The sequence below is a fragment of the Lissotriton vulgaris genome, chromosome 1_1 (assembly GCF_964263255.1).
Source record: "Lissotriton vulgaris chromosome 1_1, aLisVul1.2, whole genome shotgun sequence".
Lineage (NCBI taxonomy): Eukaryota > Metazoa > Chordata > Amphibia > Caudata > Salamandridae > Lissotriton > Lissotriton vulgaris.
The window spans coordinates 447,400,133-447,421,452 of record NC_141685.1 but is presented as its reverse complement, the minus strand read 5'-3'; the positions used below and the strand labels follow the sequence as shown (position 1 = coordinate 447,421,452).

General features: G+C 41.3%; 1 protein-coding gene across 11 annotated transcripts in view; it reads left to right on the top strand.

Annotated features, from left to right (window-relative positions):
• DOCK7 (dedicator of cytokinesis 7) overlaps positions 1-21,320 on the top strand; it is an 864,306-nt gene that overhangs the window by 215,760 nt on the left and 627,226 nt on the right. For all 11 annotated transcript variants that reach the window (XM_086953476.1, XM_086953469.1, XM_086953439.1 and 8 more), the window contains exon 8: positions 5,686-5,752. In XM_086953476.1, coding sequence (XP_086809602.1) covers positions 5,686-5,752 — 67 coding nt within the window. The remainder of the gene's footprint in view (positions 1-5,685; positions 5,753-21,320) is intronic.

Genomic DNA, 21,320 nt, shown 5'->3' with positions numbered 1-21,320 from the left:
CACCCTCACTCACCCTCAACCCCTCACCCTCACTCACCCTCAACCCCTCACCCACCCTCAACCCCTCACCCTCGACCCCTCCCCCTCAACCCCTCACCCTCACTCACCCTCACTCACTCACCCTCACTCACCCTCAACCCCTCACCCTCACTCACCCTCAACCCCTCACCCTCACTCACCCTCAACCCCTCACCCTCAACCCCTCACCCTCACAACACATATTGTGTTACAATAGGTGTCACATTTGCGAAATATAAAACTATTGGCATTGTAAATAACAAAGCTATTAATTCGCTATTTTCAAAACAAGCACATAAATAAAAAATGTGTCCTTTACAATACCAATAGCTCAAACTTTCCTAATGCGAGACCTATTGCATTGCTGTGCTTCTCTCCCCTGCTTCACTCTCCTGCTCTCTAGAGATGTGGCCTAACGACCAGAGCTGCCATCTAAGTCACGTAAATACAAAACATGTTGCATTCCAAGTGCTATAGGTGTCACATTCGCGAAAGTTATAACTATTGGCATTGTAAATGACAAAGCCATCAATTTAGCAATTTTAAAAACCAACAAATAAATAAAATATGTCATTTACAAGACCAATAACTCCAACTTTTCTAATGCGAGACCTATTGCATTTCCAATGCTTGTTTGTGATGTATGTTAACTTAAGCTGTTTTTAGTTTTTTAACATGTTGGTTTTTCATGCTGTTGATTGATTGTTCTATGCTGTGACCTCCTTCCTACTCATGCAAAGCGCTCTGATACCTCCCGATTCAGCCAGCGCTATATAAAACTTCTAAAATAAAATAAATAAATATTGAGTGCCTGGACTTTCTTCTTCAAAGTAACCTTTAACAGGAATTATTTACTAGTGGCCTTGATTTACAGGATTAGGGTGTGATCTCCCCCTTTCATACTGCTGCTTTTATTTAAATTATGAGGAAAGGCATTTAAGAGATCATGTCAAGAAGTGCTGTAGGGCTGATAGGAGTAATAGTAATTCTAGGTAGATTTAAATGCCATTATTACCAGCAACTAGAGGCCACTCCTGATCTACCTGTGGCATATAGCTTTTAAGTGATCGGCTATAGACCTGATTATCAAGGAAGAAACGTGAATCTGAGCATATGAGCTATAGATGCGTATACTGACATTTACAAAAGTGTGGTGGTAAACATAAACAGTAGGGTTTGCAATTGAAGCATGGTCAAATGTTTGCACAAATCAAGGCTATTTAGCTGTCATTTAGGGGTACAGCTGAAGAGAGAGGTGGGGTCGGGATATTGGAGTAATGAAGAAGAGCAGAGGGTGTTTATGGTGGTAACCTGAAAAAGGTGAATTTTCAGGTCTTTTGTGAGTGCGGAGAACAAAAAGTGGTTTTGCCCTAGAAATGTTTTGATCAAGATTTGATCTGACCTAACTCTGTACTTTGCAAACTGATTCACTTGGCTGTGGGCAACATGCACAAGAATTCTTTACTTAGACACTAGTTTGACTGCTAATTGTGGGCCTGGAAATCGGAACTAAAATTGTAGCAAATGGGTACAAAGAATAGTGAGTGAAACAAGGAGTCAAGATGGACTGAAGACATTCTTCAGGTCACTATCAACTGATGCATTTACTGTGTCTGCTGAAAAATGTAATCTCTCACTGGAGGCAAAGAAGGCATTCAGCTAAGTTAAACTGCAATTTTTGACAGACATCCTGCGGCATTTGGCTTTTTTCCCCCCTTCGTACAAGCAGTGCAGAAATCGCTTCAGATTTCATAAAAGCTTGAGACAAAATTGGCCATAAATCTTTGCTATATAATATTCCTATTTATAACACATTACAAAATACAAAAAATATTTACATCTCTTTAAAATTTACATAGAGCAATCTTTAAAAACGACCCAACGCAATAGTTACAGGTTTAAAAAGTACATTTATGTTAAAACTCCAGGGCAGAAGATTGTGTAAAGGTGCCATATTTTATGGAAAGAGCTTTTAAACATTTTTTCCTAATATCCTTAAAATTACTGTCAATTAATACATGGTATAAGGTGCACTTACAGTTCACTAAGCCGAGACAATTTCCTTTATTCTCTTATTACAAAGATTATACTACCGAAACAATGGGGTTACGAAGTGACCTGAATTTTAAAACACTTAACTGCAATATTGAAATACAGCTTTGCTTCCTAATGTCCGCACTGTCAGGGAAATTGAGGGTTTGTTTATTAAATACTGTCACTTTAAAAAGACGTTACATGAGCCATTTTTTTAATGCAAATTTGGAAGGAAAGGTCTCCGATATTTCAATATTGACCATCTCATTGTGGCTGTCTCGGAGCATTTTAGTTGTATTCATCAAGGATGAGCCCAGTTCCTTTCACTACTTACTGTTTCTTTCCAACACATATATGATATTTGGTTTCCATTTTTGTTTACTGGCAACTTAGTAAATACTTTAATATATAATCTCTTGCTAACACAAACCAAGTTGCAAGATTTGTTTACATCTAAATGCCTGGATCATTACTCCCTTTGGTAGTTGCAAAATCCTTTTTTAATATTTTAATCTTTATAAGTTCCCAGACAACTCTTCCATCAAGACCTGCGATTTCAGAGCTATCGAGAGGCATAGGAGAAATCTTCTAAGCATAAGCAGTATGTAGAGGCGACTATGAATATCCCCATAAGTATTGTTAAATCTTCAGAGCAGAAAGATGATTTATCTCTGTGATTGTGGTGTTAATGAGAAGCTTACTGTGAGAGCAGATTGCACTGACGCCATCCAAGGAGCCATTATCTCTGCCCTCAGGCAAAACAGCGACATCCAGGTGATTCCACCTGGTGGAAACAATGCAGACAACATCTTGAACACTATTTAAAGAAGAGGCAGTGACGCACTGCCTATTAGGAATAATACTTATGCCAAAAAAGAGAAAGAAAACAAACGCAGGGTATATTTAAAGCATTGGGGCTGCTGGCTTTAGCGGTACCCAGTAAGACCCAGGATGCAGAATTGATCAGAGATATGTCCGAATCGACAGCTGCTGAAGAGCAGCAAATGAGGGAGGTGTGGGTGGATGAGAATGCAGAAGAAGATTTGGAAATATGGGTGGAAATGATTAATCTGCTGATAACTGGCCGAGAAGGAGGTTCCTAACAGGCTGGGGCGCATCCAGATAAGCATTGAAAGTAGATGTTTTTTTACTAACGATTGTTGGAGTGGAGTACTGGCTCAAGTTTATGAGAATGAGCTTGACCCTGGCAGCTATGATTGCCAAACGCAACATCGCAAAATACTGGGGTGCAATTAACCCACCCAAAATAGCGTAGTGAAACCGATTTGGATTAGTGCCAGCAAGCAGAGTGGACTATATATAAAGCCAGAGGTTGCCCGCGGAAATGGGAAAAAATCTGGGACCTATGGAAGGTATTAGTTGATTGTAGTGAGGGTCAGGGGGAGGGGTCTCCATCTCAGGTGTTGTACTTACCTATCCAATCTGTTATCCACCAGGTTTAAATGCTTATCTGTAATCAAAATAACTCCAATTGTTGAGTGTGTAAGACTATTCAACCCATTCTATTGCTGACAATAAAAGCCATCCGTTGGGCCTAAGTTCACCTGTTCTCTATTGTTGCTGGATCTAAGACTCTGCACCGTTTCTGTACTATTATTTACTTGGTCGTTTACTGGTTTTATATATGTACCTGCTTGCTATCCTATTCTACTATGCTACCATATTGTACCCAATAGTGTATTTAATCACCCTCCTGTTGCCCCTACACCTGTTTCTGTAAAGCGCTCTGATATCTGCAAAGATCTTGCTCGTGCTATATAAAACTTTGAATAAATAAATAAATTAAAAAAAAAGAAAGTAGATGTTGAGATGTAGAAGTTGTTAGAGGAGAAATTCTGGAGAATGAGCAAACCCAGTGCTTCAGAAGGATGGGTTTGAAACACGGTGGGTGCACACAGTAGTGTATGGTTAACTGATTATGTAAGAGTAAATGGATGTTTGTGCAGACTAAGAAATGAAAAGAATAATTTTGTATGTAGAGCTTCAGATGTTGACTAAAAAAACTTTATAGCTGTATTCATGGGTATTTTTGATGATATGGTTATTTACTTTATAAAAATGCTAAATAAAGCATTTAAAAAAAGAAAAAGCAGCTTCTGATCCTCCCTTAATAATCGAGACTGCAGATAGCTTCTGCTCTTAGTCATGTTAGACAGTAGACTGGGAAAACATTGAACAAATGCTGCTCAACAATTTAGAAAAGACAACGGAACTTAGAAAGATGGCATAGGTAAATATTATGAAACAATAAAATATGTATTCCCACCATTACAAATGATAGAGCTGGAGACTAAAAAGAAAAGTTTCCTATTGCCATTGGAAAAGACAGCATGTATTAAAATGCTCCCTGTGGCACAATAAAACCATATTTTCTGTTCCCTATCAGTTAGCTGCTCAAGAAAGTATTTGTACAGATTGAATATATATTATATCTTAACTTTCTACTGGGGAGAGGTCAAAACTATGATTACAGCAGCTTCAAGGAACAAACGCAATTTCAAGCATTTTAGGGTGATACCCAAACTGTATGTATGCGCGTTGCACCAGGCACAGATACCTAAATCGTGAAATTGGAGCATAATGGGAGGGAAAGTCCGCTATTAGTCTATATAGAAGAGAAACTGTTGTTTGGCACCTTAATTACACATGTATCAGGTAGTAGGAACTGCCGTGCCGCACTACACACTCAACTGCTTACGATTTTCAATCCTTATCAACTCAGCCCCTCTCCTCTTAGCAGTCTCCGTATTCATTCTCACCCAGCCTCCCTCCCTATGGTAAACCAGCCACCACTGCTATTCTCAACTAACCACAGTATTTTTCACCATACGTATTGTACTTCATGTACAGTGCTCTGTTGTCCTCGAACAGGGGTCATGCTATATATACTAAATAATACACACATGCATGCAACCCATTCTCTTCAATACCTTTTGCCTCACAAAAACGATGGTTAAAGAATAGCAGATGCCAAGAGGTGAAAATGTCTCTGTGGAAGAACCAGCACATAAAAATAGGGCCAGCATGATTTGGTGTTAAGTTATTGTATATGATGTCTATGCAAAGCAGGCACTCTTACATTGTTTAATGTTCCTGTGATAGATGATGATTCCGGAAAGGGATTTCTGGTTCTACATGCAATAGAATTATTTGATCAGAAAGTTTAAAATTGAAGATATTGGCCCTTATTTAGAGGTCGTGGACAGACACCCCATTACAAACATGATGTTTGTCCTGTCCACTGTATTGCAAATTACATTGGCTATAATTCTTTGTATTATGGCATCTGGGGTACCCACCACATCTGTGATGGAGGACCCCTACCCTCCAACATTTGAATAAGTCCCTTAGTGTCGTACGTGGCTCTTTTCTGAAGACCTACTTTGGGAATAGCGTAGAACATGGCTAATTGTGTCAACCAGTGTGAAAGAAATACAAATAGCTACAGAAAGTATATTGGTTCAAGTGTGAATAAACTGAGTATGTACTAAACCCCTATTGCACATTAAATGAGATTTCAAAAACTAAAGTAAACATGTGAATATGATTCAACTTTGGCCCTCTCTTGGTAGTTTTCTAATAACACAAAAACATGTTCTCTTCTCTTTTCAGGTTTGAAATTGAAATAGAGCCCATATTTGCTAGTTTGGCTTTATATGATGCCAAGGAAAAGAAAAAGGTCAGTTTTTTAATCACTATATTTTCTTTCTATGTCTTTATTAGATGCATTGTTTTTTATATTCAAGAGTCTGTTTTGTTAATATTAAGTTAATCTATATTTAGCAGAACGTTTTGGCTGTAGACCTCCATACAATACCATGTCTTACTATCCGAAATGTCTTAGAATGTGAGACTGAAATAATTAGGTACTATCCCATCTCTTAGCAATTGCGGCTGGCAGAGAAATGGTAACCTATGAAATCACAAGCTCATTTGCCCTGCTCACTTAAAACAAACATAACCTACATTTGCTGCTTGTTCTGGTAACCCAGGAGTACCACAATTACAGTACAAAATGTAACACCAGTAATAACCTTGAAGAAATCATGAATGGAGATGTGGGAATGACAGGAGTGGGTAATGTTTTTATTCCCAAGTGACTTTCTTCCCTTACATATACTAACGTCTAACCCTGTGATGTGTGTCATTACCCTGGTATAGAGAATCTCAGCCCTCATCCATGAGTTAGACATGTGAATCCCAAAAGTAGGTATTCCTGCTGCACCTTTTGAGGTGGTGCTCTTTTCTTTCCTCTTTTCTTCTGGCCCGAGGCAAAAAAGAAACAAGTACATAAAGGTTTAGTTGAAAACTCAGTAAAAAAGTTAAATGAGACACAGCAAAAATCTCAATCATCTCAACAATGCATCTTGAAGATAGGGAGCTGAACTATAGTATATATAACCTTGACATTATTTCACTGAATATAGTTGTCATCTCAAAACGGAAAGTTTCCTTGCATTAAGTGTATGAGAATTTTTAAATTGTCTTGCATTCACTTGTTACTTTAGTGTCAGTGTCATAAAATGTAAACTTCATCTAAGCTCACAAAGATCCTGACAGGGTGGTCCTTACATCAGAATTGCGAATAAACACATTACCAAAATCACACATTTACATTACAGTGCTCGACAAATCTGAAAAATGGTACTAGTCCTTCAGGTCTAGTAACTTGAAAAATCTCCTTGACCTAACAGTAATCTACTTGACCTCCGTCTCTGAAAGCGGAGCAAATGTGACAAGATAACAATATTTAAAGACATCTTTATTGCTCATTTGCTTTGTGAGCAATAAAAAGGCCTTTAAATCTGGTTATCTTGTCACATTTGCTCCGTTTTCAAAGATGGAGGACAAAAGTTAGTATATTTTCCTACTCGCCAGAAAGGGCGTGTAGGACCTAAAAATAGCTCGACCTCATAAAATGTACCTTGCGAGCGGTAGAGTGGATTTATCGAGCCCTGCATTAAGTGAATAAACTGCTGGAAAGAGCATTTAAAATGTTTGACAACTTCTCAAGATGTGACACCTAGGTCTACTGAACCAGAGTTTGAGATTAAGAAATTAGTAAATTAACTTCTTGTCTCAGAATGGTCAGTGTTCGGAGCTTGTTTTCTCAATAAATTGAGTGGAAGCACCATGAATCTCATCTGAGAAAAATCCTTCTTAGCTTTGGCAGATAGCAGACAAGAAAGAAGAAGGAATTGCTCATTACGATGAAGGGATGTAGCCACATTGTTCAGCTAGCAATGTAAGGAAAGCAACCAAAGTCACTGTTTTTCATAGTTTTCAGGGTAAGAAATTACCAACATTCTTGTACTTTCAAGTATCATCTCTTCAGTACATCCAAACAACACCCCCCTAAGCTACGACCATCAATGATTCAAATGTTCTTGTTTTTATTTCTCAGAAAAGTAAATTTTCTATGCTTTTTAACCCCTCGTGTTAGTCATGATGGAAAGGCCTTTTTGTGGGATAAAAAGGATGGGAAGGAGAAGAGAAGGATTGTAAAATATAGCAAACTGTAAACAAGGTCCATTGAACCCCAGCTCTTGCAGGATGATCAACTACAGCTTGTAGTAAAGGGATCCAACATGGCAACCACATACTGCGCTCTTTATTTATTCAGGAGTTTGACAGAACACTATGTGTCTCCTTGAATTACTTTAATCAGATGTCTTCTGCCAGCATACGGGAAATGCTGGTAAGTTGGAAACTTTGTTCAGTTTATTTCAATTGTGATCCTTTTTAGGTCGATCATGCTCTTTCTATTGCTAGACCTATTGTGGGCTTACCAAGGACACACGGGGTTGAAGTATACCCATTACTTACAAATGGTTGACTTTCCTGTCTTTCTCAATGGCCTGCTTCTTTTTCGCATTCCAGCAGGATAATCTTGGGTTGATCCCTTCCAGGAAGCATAGCCTCTTGTCCATTTTGTTTGAGTGGCTAGCTTCTATGCTTTCTCTGCTTGCTTTTCAAACACTACCTTTTGGCTATGCACTTCATGAGAGTGCATGAGTTTTCCAACTGTCTCCCTCATGTACTTCTCTCCCCCTGCACTATGGTTTCCTGTGGGCTTTTCCCCGCCTCCCTCCATGTTGCACTAGCTCTTATGCCTTCCCCCCATTGCTTTCTCATCTGTGTATTGATCCACGTCTGCTCCACGTTGCTGTCTTGCCCATTGATTCCCTTGCCCTCCCATAAAATCCATGTTGCCCATGTCCCTTCCACACTGTGTGTTGCTTTCCATGTGTTCTCATTCACTCTCGCCCATTGCTCCTGTTCACCACCCCGGCCCTCAGTGTTGCTCCTCTTCACCCGCATTTTCTGTGTTCTTACTCCCACCTGGGGATCCTATTTGGATCGGCAAATAAGTACAACAAAAAGCATCCTGCTTTTTAAATTTTGCGTGGTGCGGTTGGTCACATCTTAAGTTTTTTTTTCTTATCCATTGTGGGAGGGCGGGTTTGATATACAGGTGAGGAGGCTGAATGTATTTTCCAAGATATAACTTTTTTTATTAGAAGTAACAGAAGTTTGGGCAGGGGTTTGTGCTTCAGGTCCTGGTCCTCTCGGTTCTTCTTTAGTAGGTGACTTCGGCGAGCCAGATGCAGATGAAGAAGGTGATGTTTCCTGTTCTTCTTCTTCTGGGTCCAAGGTGTCTCCCCGGAGGCTCATAAGAGAGGAAAAGAAGGAGCCATCAGCACATCAGTATTTAAATGTTTTATGTCGGGTTGACCCGTCACCACACCGCGAAAGTGCTTCTCTCTAGCTTCTTCAAGAGCTGCTTGTGAAGGGAAAGACTTTTAACAAGTGCCTAGGGCCTGGAAACAGGAGTGAGGGATTTTACTGTAATGGACCGTTTCACTTTAAGCAAAAAAAATGCTTGCAACAAAAGTAATGGTCACGCTGGTTTATGAATGAGGTCACACAGTAACAACTCGCCCCTTCTAGAGTCCTTCTAGCGTCCACGGTTAATAAAATACCTATTCTGTACGCTTTTTATCAAGACTTGGTAACCTTACAAAATCCCTCCAGAAAACAGGAAACAGAAAATCAACACATACTCTCCTCAAGGACCCCCTCCTATTTTACCCACCTCCCGCGTTCCCCCCTCTTTTCCCCTTGTGCCGCTGTCACTCACCGGCTCTGCCGCAACTCTCTTCAGAGTTGCGGCCGCTCATTCGCGTCCTCCGGAGAATTCCACCACTCCTCGTACCAGCATTCATCCGGTCCCGAGTTTCCTACTGTCGTGGTTGTTCCACTCCACAGGTCTCCGTCTGTCAGCTCCTCTTCTGCTTTCACCGTCTCTTCAGTCCTCTGGTCTCCTTCGGTCAGCTCTGCGTCCTCTTCAGGCTGTCTCCTTCCTCTGATTTCCGCGCCACCGGATAGACCGCCTTCTTTCGTGACGACGTCTCCTTTCACTGGATGATGGCAAAGACTTCCGGGGTAATCTCCTTCGGCTTCCGGGTTCACGCCGACCGTTCTCTGCGGAGAGAGAGAAGAGCGGCATGGAGTTTGTCCCTTTCCTGGATTCTTCGTCGATTGATTCGAGTGGGGCACTGGAGTCTGAGGGGGCGGGTATGGTTTGGTATCTCCATGCACAATTTTATGGCTACAGCTCCGTCAATGGGACCAATATGAGAACCCAGATCTTGAGGTCGGACTACACTATGGAGACATCCCGTATCAGCTTGGGCTAGGGCCATTACTGGTTGTCCATTGACCGAAATGGTGCACCGAAAGGGCGGTGTTTTTTTCTCAAAAGGAGAACAGTAATAATTGCGGGCCATCCCTATTTCCATAGGTTGCTCTGTCTGAGGACAAAATCGGGCAATGTGGCCAATACCGCCACACTGGAAGCATTGTGGCCCCATCTGTGGGGGCTGGACTATTGGGGTTCCTGGTACAATAGTGAAGGGTTCAGGATTTTTAACCAATGGTGGACGGGGAGGGCGATGTGTTCCTGGCCCTCCAGTTTTCCCTGCACGTCATCTCGCCCTTTTTGTATTTCTTGTGCTCTATTATAAGCGCTGGCGAGTTCCACTGCAGTTTCAAGGGTGAGGTTCGCTTGTTAACGCACCCATTTTTGAATTGGCGGATGTAAAGAGTATAAATACTGTTCTAAATAAATCTTAGCCATAATCCCATCTTTATCCGTTGTAGCTGGCTTTAACCAGCGATCCGCCATGTCTTTCACCCGAAAATATAATGCCCTGGGTGTTTCCTGTGGTCCCTCTTTCATCTGTCGTAGCTTCAGCCGGTAAGTTTCATCGTCAACACCCAGTCGCTCCATAATGCATCTTTTTATGTCGGCATAGGGAAGCACTCCTTGAATGGTTGCATCCTGATAGGCGGCCTGTAAGTCTCCTGATAAGAAAGGTCCTAGATATTGTCCCCATTTATCAGCTGGCCATGATGCAGCTTGTAGCCATTCTCTCAAAGTTATTGAAAAAATAATCCGGGTCTTCTCCACTAACATAACGTTGTAACACTACTGAGGGAAGTGTGGTGGGACCTCTCTGGTTTCCGAGAGCCTCGGTTATTTTGTCCATAGCGGCTCCATGAGTTTGGCTTTGTCCTGTAAGAACTTGTAACTTCCCGCGATCTTCTTCTACCACTGTCAGAAAGCGTTCCATCACCTTTCCCAGATGTTCCTGATTTTCCGCCATTTTTGCCAGGGCAGCCTCCATAGTGCCTTTCAATCCCACTTCTGACACCACTTGTGGGAGGGCAGGTTTGATATACAGGCAAGGAGGCTGAATGTATTTTCCAAGATATAACTTTTTATTATCAGAGGTAACAGAAGTTTGGGCAGGGGTTTATGCTTCAGGTCCTGGTCCTCTCGATTCTTCTTTAGTAGGTGACTTCGGCGAGCCAGATGCAGATGAAGGAGGTGATGTTTCCGGTTCTTCTTCTCCTGGGTCCAAAGTGTCTCCCCGGAGGCTTTATAAGAGAGGATAAGAAGGAGCCGTCAGCACACCAGTATTTAAATGTTTTATGTCAGGTTGACCCGTCACCACACCGCAAAAGTGCTTCTCTCTAGCTTCTTCAAGGGATGGTTGTGAAGGGAAAGGCTTTTATCAAGTGCCTAGGGCTTGGAAACAGGAGTGAGGGATTTTACTGTAATGGACCGTTTCACTTTAAGCAAAAAAAAAATGCTTGCAACGGAAGTAATGGTCACGCTGGTTTATGAATGAGGCCACACAGTAACAACTCGCCCCTTCTAGCGTCCACGGTTAAATAAAATACCTATTCTGTACGCTTTTTATCAAGACTTGGTAACCTTGCAGAATCCCTCCAGGAAACAGAAAATCAACACATACTCTCTTCAAGGACCCCCTCCTATTTTACCCACCTCCCGCGTTCCCCCCTCTTTTCCCCTTGTGCCGCTGTCACTCACCGGCTCCTCCGCAACTCTCCTCAGAGTTGCGACCGCTCGTTTGCGTCCTCCGGAGGATTTCACCACTCCTCGTACCAGCGTTCGTCCAGTCCCGGGTTCCTTCCATTGTGGTTGTTCCTCTCCTCAGGTCTCCATCTGTCAGCTCCTCTTCTGCTTTCACCGTCTTTTCAGTCCTCGGGTCTCCTTCGGTCGGCTCCGCATCCTCTTCAGGCTGTCTCCGTCCTCCGATTTCTGCGCCACCAGAATGACCGCCTTCTTTCGTGACGACGTCTCCTTTCACTGACTGATGGCAAAGACTTCCGGGGTAATCTCCTTCGGCTTCCGGGTTCACGCCGACCGCTCTCTGCGGAGAGAAAGAAGAGCGGCATGGAGTTTGTCCCTTTCCTGGATTCTTCGTTGATTGATTCGAGTGGGGCACTGGAGTCTGAGGGGGCGGATCGGCCGATGGATTTGCACTGGTGAGTCCTTCCTGACATCCAGCCATGTTGCACAGCATTGGCTGAAAATCTTTAACAAAGTCAATAGGTCTCAAAGGCAAGACATATTGGCTTTGTCAAAGCTTAGTTTGTTAAAGCGATCTTAAAAAGTTTACATTTTAGAAGCTTTCTCTACCACTTGTAATTTGATTTGGCTCTCAGATCCTTGGTCGGTGAATTCCGCAGCCTATGGCTCTGAACTCTCAAGAATCTCTCTGTGTGTTTAAACTATTTGAAAGTGCATTAGTTGTGTGGTTGCTATGTGTATTTTTGTGGTTGGTGAGAGTAGCCTAAGTTCAGGGATCTCAAGCAGTTTGTGCCTTTGCCCAGGTAGGCTTTTTTACAAGTGCATAATATTTTTTACTTAATCTTATATGCACCACGACCTACAGTTGTATTCAACATTTGTGAAGATTAAGGCACATACATTCTACCAGATGTAGCAACTTTTGGAAGCTGTTATTAATATGCTTTTTGCTGGGGGAAGACCTATGTAGATGGTGTTACCATAGATACAAATTTTCAGAGGATGAAAAGCAGCATATTGACTCCTTGTCCAAGGTATTGAGATAAGGCTGCGTACAAGAGTTGGCCATCAAAGAGGATCCTCTGGTTCCTTTTCAGGCATTGTGATGGAGAAGTTCCACAACCTTGTGGTGATTCAAAGTGAAATATACGGAACTCTGCCTCTTTCAACTCTATATTATCAATTTTAGCTCTCTTCATTCTGGGAAAGTTTTCTTCTCCCAGTGTGACAAATCCAGGCAGAGGTTATATTGACAAGTTCTGTTGCCTGCTTTCCAGCTGGAAACAGATTTGGGGTATGAAAAACAAATTGTTTATTTTGTGTACTAAGCTCGTTTATTCTCCTTTCCTTTTTCTAAATATTGTCTCAAGAGATGGAATATTTACAATGCACACACTCAACAGGTGTGTGAGAACTGGGGGATGATAAAGGGTTGTGCTCCCATGATTTGCGAAGTTTTTATTGAGAAAAAAATCTACATTATTTTTTCAGACCTACCGGCAAACAGAAATGGCTAGTCTGTTTAATGATGAACTAAGAGAACAATCTAACATTAAAAATGTCATAAATGAAGAAAACAATAGATGTTAAAGGATTGTGTGCATGTTTATTATTTCAGATGGTAGGAAGTGACCATTGAAACTTATCAAAAAAGTTACACTAGCTATTGAAAAAACATTAAATGACCAGCTACTTCTCACAATTGTTCAGATCAATACAGAATGGCTAGCTGCTTTGAAAGGAGCAATACATAAAAGCCATATTCCATTCTGTTCACCAACTTATATCAGAAACATTTGGTCTTTAAATTCCTAGCCCTCTGAACTCTTTGTTGCAGACGCTTGTAAGACTTTTCTCCAATGTGAAAGCAGCTGGTCTAGATACACTTAATGCTAGGTTTTCTTAGTTAATTCAGTAAGTTCAAAGGGAAAAAATCAACTTTCTTTGCAAGAGTCAATTCTGAGCCTCTTTATTTTAAAGAATAAAGTCAAAAAGATCCAGATCTGCCCTGTAGATATTTCATTATTACATTGTGATAAAAGGTTTTGAGCTTAGACCCTAAGTAGGCATTGAGACATACTACATGCACTGACTTTTAAGGACCATATCGATATGTAAGAGTGTATAAAGTAGGCAATAACAATGTGATAACACGAAGTATCTCGGACATGCTTGGAAAGCAAACTTCTAACAAAATAGGAAAAAGCAATGTCTTCAGATGTCTTTTTGTGCTATGCTCCCTGCTTTTAACGGTATTTGCAGAGAATATTGTGCCAGGCAAAACTAAATTATGGGAAGCAAATAAAATCCTGTCAAAAATTTATAACATGTTCTGGATATTTAGTTACCAAGAGTAAAAGCAAGATTATGACACGGAAGCACATTACAAAGTAATATGGAATACATGAAAACATTGGGTGTTTGTAAATAACTATTTATTATGAATAAGTATTATTACTTTAACCAGTGCAAAGGAAATCGGTACTTCTCAGCTAAATTATAAGTTAAACCAATTTCCTTAAAATGATAACCTAGTATGTATTAATGTTTTTTTTTACATCAGGTACGTATATTGCTGTCATGATCTTTAACAATCTGGACTCAAAAATATATATATTTTTTTTATATGGAGCAACATCAACTCGTGTACTTCATGTTACAAGTTATGCTGACTCTATAAGAGGGCAGAGTTTCCTTTTAAGTCTTAAAATATATTACAGAACAACTGCTCATCACTGAATTCAACTGGTTAAATACTAACTTCTGTTTCTGATAATTTCCATTTTATCACAAGAAAATTTAGAATGAAGATCCATGTGCCAGGTCTGGGCTGATATTTGTATATTGTATAAAATAGAAGTCCTTATGTCATACATATTGCTAACAATCCTTCTTTTCTTAAGTTTTCAGACTTCTTTTCAATTGCTGAAATACCCCACATCCCCTACATGGTACCAAGTACCTTCAGGACTTATAAAACCCCTTTTGAGAGTTTTTAACGAGCAAAGAATTTATAACTCAATGGTCCTGTTAGGATAAATCTTTACATTGTATCACTAATATACTCTGCACACTACGTTTACATTAAGAGCTCTGATTCTCAGACTGGAGGTTAATGTACCCCGCATAGTTACACTGATTCCAAGCATCAGCAGGCAAGAAGTGCCGCAGATATTGAGAAATGCCATGCAGTCATTGCCATACATGCAGCTTGCTATCTGCTATTTACCTATTGAACAAACTTATTTAAACATAGATTCGTAAATTCTTCATGTCGAAACGTATCCCAAGATCGAGCTAAGAATATTTATAACCATTTTGCATACCCAAAGCCTCTCTTACTCAGAACACGCTATTGTATTTAAACGTAACTGTAGAGTAAGAGCAGGTCAGTGATCATCCCATTTACGAGCATATGTGTGCAAATTATGATTATGGCCACAATATAGGAAAGGTTAGTCAAAACTACCTGTGGGAATACCATTTGTCCGTCCCAGTGGATTAAACTCTTTTCATGTTTGAGAGAATCTTAAATATAATCTTAGCCTGTTTTTTACACTGCCATGCATGCAGCTAATATTCTCAAACCTTATAATTTCGAAAACATAGGTTTGCTCCATTTGTCTTTGTATTGGTGCTGCATCTTTTGTTTTCTATCTTCTGTCACCAACAATAAGCTTGAAGCTGACATGGATCCTGAACAGGGGCCTAATTATATAACCTTCAAAGTTTATTTCTCCTTATACATTTTTATGTAGTTCATGCAAGAGGTGTTATGTTTTGTATATATTTATTGCTACTAAATCTCATTGAAGGTTAGAAGAGCAACCTTTTAATCAACATCTTAAGTTTGATGATCTTTGAGGGAAAAACAATAAGAATTATGATAGAGTTTATGATAGATCATATTCTCTACAAACTGCCCGTTCTTTTGGTTTGGAAATTAAACTCTTTGCAACCAAATGTAGGAAGCATTTCACTTTTTGAAGCTTTAGTAACCACTTCCTTGAAGCCTCTGCATGCTTTCACCTTAGGGGTGCTGGTTGATGTGCTTGACTCACCACAGGTTGGAGGTCAGCTTCTTGTGCACGTGTCAATGTGTGTGCGTGCGTGCGTGTGGACTCCACAACCCTGTCTGCAGTTCGGTGCAAGTTTAACCCTTTGATGAATGTTTGTGAACCACATGCCACAAGCCCCTGTATGCAAGCACGTACTGGCTTTTAATGCATTGCTGCAATCAAATAAGTCCCTGTGTGCAGACTGGTCTTGGGTTCAGTGAAAGCCTCTTGTGTACATGTCAGACCACCATACGATCTTGGGTGCAGCATTTCCACTGTGCCTGTGCATTGCAAGACACTATGAGCCTCTGTCCGTAGCCACTTCTTTTTAGACCCCGTCAGGCTGCGGTCTCTGATGAATGTGTGGGACACCCCAATTGTTTTCAATGCTACACCACAGAACAGTGTACCAGAGTTTTTTTTACCTTTATAATCATTACATATTTGCTCTGCCCCTTTGTTGCTTTGATAAACATATCCAAGTACGATCTTTCGCTCCCTTTACACCTGCTCCCCCACCACTGTGCAGGACATTTGCACTGGTGTTACTATGCTGCAGATGTCTTCTGTAAGAGGGAGACATGTCCTGCTGCTGCCAGTTCTGTGCCTGTTCTGCATATGAGAAAGGCATACCCTGCCGCTTTACTGCATCTGTTGTCTATGTGTGTGTGTGATGAACAATCATGCTATGCTGCACATGTGCTGTTCCTATGCTTTGTGATGGTACTTCGCATTGCTCCTGTGAGTACTGTAACTGATGTTGGTTTATTGGCGATGCTTCTGGTAATACTGCCCTACTCTGGGTGAGGAAAGCTTACTGTGCTGTTCTCTGTGTGAGGAAAAAGTGTGCAGAAACCGGACTGATGCAGTTGTGTGTTCATGAAGCTCGAGAAAATCCTTTCACTTCAAAAACCTGATATATTGCCTTTGTCAGTGCTTGTCTGTTTTGTACACAGTTTGTTTTTTTGTTTTTACAACACTCTTTAGTTGCTTCCAAGTGCATATAATGATCTCCAGTGTTTAGATCTGATATACAGCCATTTCTTTTCGCCCGGAGTCGCGACAGAATGTGAAGCAGTATAATATCCCCACCGGGCATCTATTCTCAGGTAACATGGTGTTTTCGCCTTTTCTCTAATATACAACCTGGCTGTTACCATGAAGAATTGCTCCCTTGCTTGGTATAATACCACAACTGAAATCTCCAGCAGTGGAAGCCCAGCCCTGTAGAACACTAGTTTTTAAGACCATATTGCAGACCTTTTATTTGCTTCACTGGCTACAAGACCTCTGTGTGCTATTAAGTATTTTGCATTTATAGTTTTAGAAATCTGTTTAAAATGTAGTGTCTAATCTTTCGGAACAGAAGGTAGTATAATGGTACATCATTCAATAGTATTTCATGAACCAATAAATGCATCTTTGATCCCTTTTTCAAAAATATTTTACCTTGCTACTAGAATACATTTGTGTTTGAATACATTAACGAAGGCTTTTTAATCAGTTTTGGAAGTAAAGCTTTTCCGAATGTTTTCTCGAAAAGAAGGGATTCCTTTTGTGGCTTACCTTAAACAACAACACCCTTCGAAATAAGATTGCATAGTTTCAAATCTCTTGTGCGATATAATATTGCACATTGGCTTCTAAGGCGGCACTGTTTTCAATTTCAGACACATAATGTATGATATGCCTTTTATTTCTTCTAGGCCCTTTTTTTTTCAGTCCACTCTGTGTGTTTCCAGCACACATGTCAATATTGTAGCATGAAATAGAACTGCTATGCATTCCATTGTTTTATCTCAGTCTTTTACACTTCGAAAGCCAATAAATGCAAATGATATGTCACTCAATTAAGAAATAGAGAGATAAAAGGGACTTTTTATAAATCCATTGCAAGCTATTGTGCGACAATAACAACATAAACATTGTTGAAAATTTTGCAGCCGCACAATCCAGGATTTTACAATATTTTTGCAGTTTCGCGTCACGTTGTAGTATCTTGACGCTTTCCCAGTTGTTTATTGAATATACTTGAGATTTTCAAATCTTTTGTCATGTCCACTCAACTTAGTTTGCCATCCAGATTCTTTAAGTTCCATTAAGGGGACTAGTGATGGATAAATGGACACGTTTGCAATATGAATGAAGGCATTCATGCAAAGCCCCAAGGTGTGTGGCTAAAATGGTGAAGTTTATTTTATAAACTCATGTTTAAATCAAGCTTTGGTATAGCCAATAGCTCCGGCCTTTTAGACCTTAGAAGTGTTTAGCCGGTATACAACGTTTAGCACGCATTTTTTACCACGCACTACTATTACAACGCAGGCATTACCACGCATACCATTACAACGCATTTCGCTGGGGGGCGCTCTAGGATAGGGAATAAGTTTAATTTTATATCCAACACCTTCCCTAGTGTCCACGGGGACTGGAGTTGGAATATAAAATTATACTTAGCACTATCCAGCACCTCAAAGCGCTATGCGTTGTAACGGTATTCGTTGTAAATACCGCGTTGTAAAGGTATGCGTGGTAATAGTATGCGTGCTAACGTCATACATCCTTGATGGGTCCCACATACTGCATACTCGCCCAGATCAGAAGACTCTAGAGCATTCCCTCATGGTTGAGTGTGGTTGATAGGTTTCAGTGGGTGCTGGATACAGTATGACTCATGACATTAGTAATGAGTGCAGGATGCACTATTTGGATGCTGGGTCTGGTAAGTAAGTGCTGATGGTGTCTCCAAGTGATGGGATTAGGTGTGCTAAGGCTAGTGAGTGCCACATGCAGGATGAGGGTATGGGAAATAGGAAGGGTCAGTTATCTGTGGAGACTAACAACAATACAGGATGATGATACGCTATATCTGATGACATAGAGTGCAGTAACTCGATGATGGATGCTTTCAGTGATTGGTACCCTTAAGTGAAGGGTATGAGAGGCAGTTTAGTTAGTTGGCTCTGGATACAGGGTGCTTCAGGTGATGCCTGTTTGGTGCTGTATTTTGGTGGCTGTGATTGATTCCTGCATGGTGGTGTGGGTGTGGTTGTGGGGTGGGTGGTTACAGGGTGCTGTCAATAGTGAAGCAACTTGAGTTTCTGTGTGTCGAAAGTGGGAAGTGGGAATGGGCATGTCTGTTAGTAGTGGGTAGTAAATGACGTGTGGATAGTAGCACTTCAATACTTGAATGGTGGTCAGTTGTTCTTTAAAGACTGCGTCAGTTTACCGTTGGCCTACAGTGCGAAGTATTTAAAGACAAAACTAGGTTTTGCCCGCAGACACTCAGAATCGGAAAACAGAATGGTGTTTTAATGTTTATTTATTGGAGGTATGTGTAAAGAGCCCTCGTACAGAGAATTCCTATTTATAGATGAATCAACACCTTCTTGCACCACTGTCTTAACATAGTCCTGTATTCAGGAAAACCAGGTATATTCCTGTATGCTGGGCAGATCACAAACAAGACACACACTATAGCATATTGGGAGCTCCGACCTCCAAGGGGAGTCTGTGAGGGGTCTAACTCAACAGGGGCTGATGATACAGGGTCACCCCAAGCAGAAAGGGGAAGATTGTGGTCCAGGCGGAGGGAGAGAGTGGAATATAAAACAGAGGATGGAAAGTGGTCTCTAACATTCAAACTGCTCCCAACCACCCCCTGGAGACTCACTGCCATCTAAAGACCAACAGAGGGCGACTGCAAACCCCAGAGATAATACTGCTGGACCCCTGCCGTCAGTTAAGGCTCACAGGTAGCTGGGTTGAAGGCGACAAACCCACTGTTCTAAAGCCTTGTAGCAAAGCAGGGTGCTCACCTCCGAAACCCAGAAACGTGCAAGTGCCCTCCCAGGTTGCAGTGCCTTTCTTGGAACATAGCAGGACTCACCTCCAAACTGGATAATCCAGAATGGGGGTCATTCATTGGTCAACATGAAATCTGCACGTTCCAGGAAACCTGGGCTAGGACGGACACATTCTGCATAACAGCCACTAGCATGGGTAGGGGAAGGCCATTTTCTACTTGGGTTGGTGTGCACTTGGGATGTGTTGTGAAACAGACAGAGACATTATCTCGTGACATTCTCTATATTTTTCTGACATTCCCCACGAAGATTAGAATTTTCTTGGTAAATGTCTATTCAGGTCCGGTCCCTTTTGGCCTAGAGTCACCAACCCTTAACCAACTGACCACCTTTCTCCTAACAATCCCTGACAATTTTTGGATTATAATTGGCAGGGATTTTAACTGTCAGTTTGAACCACTGAATGGCTGGGTCACTGGTAACCCAAGTGATGAGGACCTCCACTGGGTATCCCGAAGCCAGACATCCCCCCAGCACGTGCATGGTCTCCACTAGTGTTGCAGATGAACACCCTAACACTTAACCACTCTTTGAGAGCGTGTAATGGTCGCACCAAATCCGAAACACGTGGGAATTACACCTTTAGCAGACTGGGGCAAGCATCTATTATAGATTATATCCTAGTAGATACATGGCATAGGGTGCTAGATTTTAATATCACTCCCGCTTTGATAGTGACCATAACGCTCTTATACTAGTGGTAACTTCATCCTGTGATAAGAACACATCTGAAGTATCATCATCTCCTGACCATAGGTTAAAATTGAGCAACTGTGGAAGGAGAATACGCTGGGGTGACTTTTGCCAATCTCAAAAAAAGCTGGCCTTATTATATCAAATAATTATCCCCTTTCTTATAACAGTAGAACAACTCACCGTGAATGATGGGATCCCAAATTCCCTCTCAGAAATGCGTAACAATCACCAAAACTTAGTAAATAGTTTGGCTAATATTCTTAACCCCAACAAAAGAATAAAGGGGGCTGGAAGTCCTCGACACCCATGGTATAATGAGAGCTGCCGTAGGGCTAAGACAGATCCCATTGCCGCAATTAAACATAATGACAGGGCATTAATTAGAGAGAAAAGGGCAGTTCACAAAAAAGCCACTATGGTATCCAAAAAAAATTGGAAAACAAGAAATGGGATACCATGAGAAACTCCTTAAGTACGCACGACATGCCGTCTTTTTGGAATGTAGTTAACACGTGCAAGCAGGAAGGTAAAAGGGCCACAGAACCTAACATTGCGGAGGACGAATGAAAGGCATGTTTCGAATCACTATATGTGAGGGGGGTGGATGAGGAGGGGACAGTGGGCAGTACTTACATGTCATATGAGACAACTGCCCCTCCTATCACCCTCAAAGAGATAACAGAAGCAGTAAACCGGATCATACCTTTCAAGGCCCCAGGGCTTGACAAGATCCCTGGGGATCTTTTTAGTTCTGAACCCGCTATTTGGACCCCCCTACTTGTGGTCCTTGTTCAATGCGATTCTTTGAGGAATGGTGATTCTCACCACCACAGCGGGGGCCGAAATTATACCCAGTTTTAAAAAGGGTTCTCCGCTTCTCCCTGCTAATTACTGTCCATTCCGTCTTATTGATGTAAGTCAAAAAATATTTGCGGGTGTCCTTCTCGGGCGGTTACAGAGCTGGATGGATGAGCATAATGTTCTTAGCCCCCTCCAAGCTGGGTTAAGAGCTAAGATCTCTACAACCGATCCGATTTTCAGGTTGCATTTGTTATTCTGGAAATCCGTGGCAGCCTCTATTTGATATTTGTGGACCTCAAGCCGCATTTGATCTGGTTCCAAGGGGAAAATTGTGGGCACTCCTACTGGACATGGGCGTCCCACCATATCTTTGCCACCAGCTGGAAAGTCTCATTGAAGGTAACTCTGCCCAAATTCGGTTCG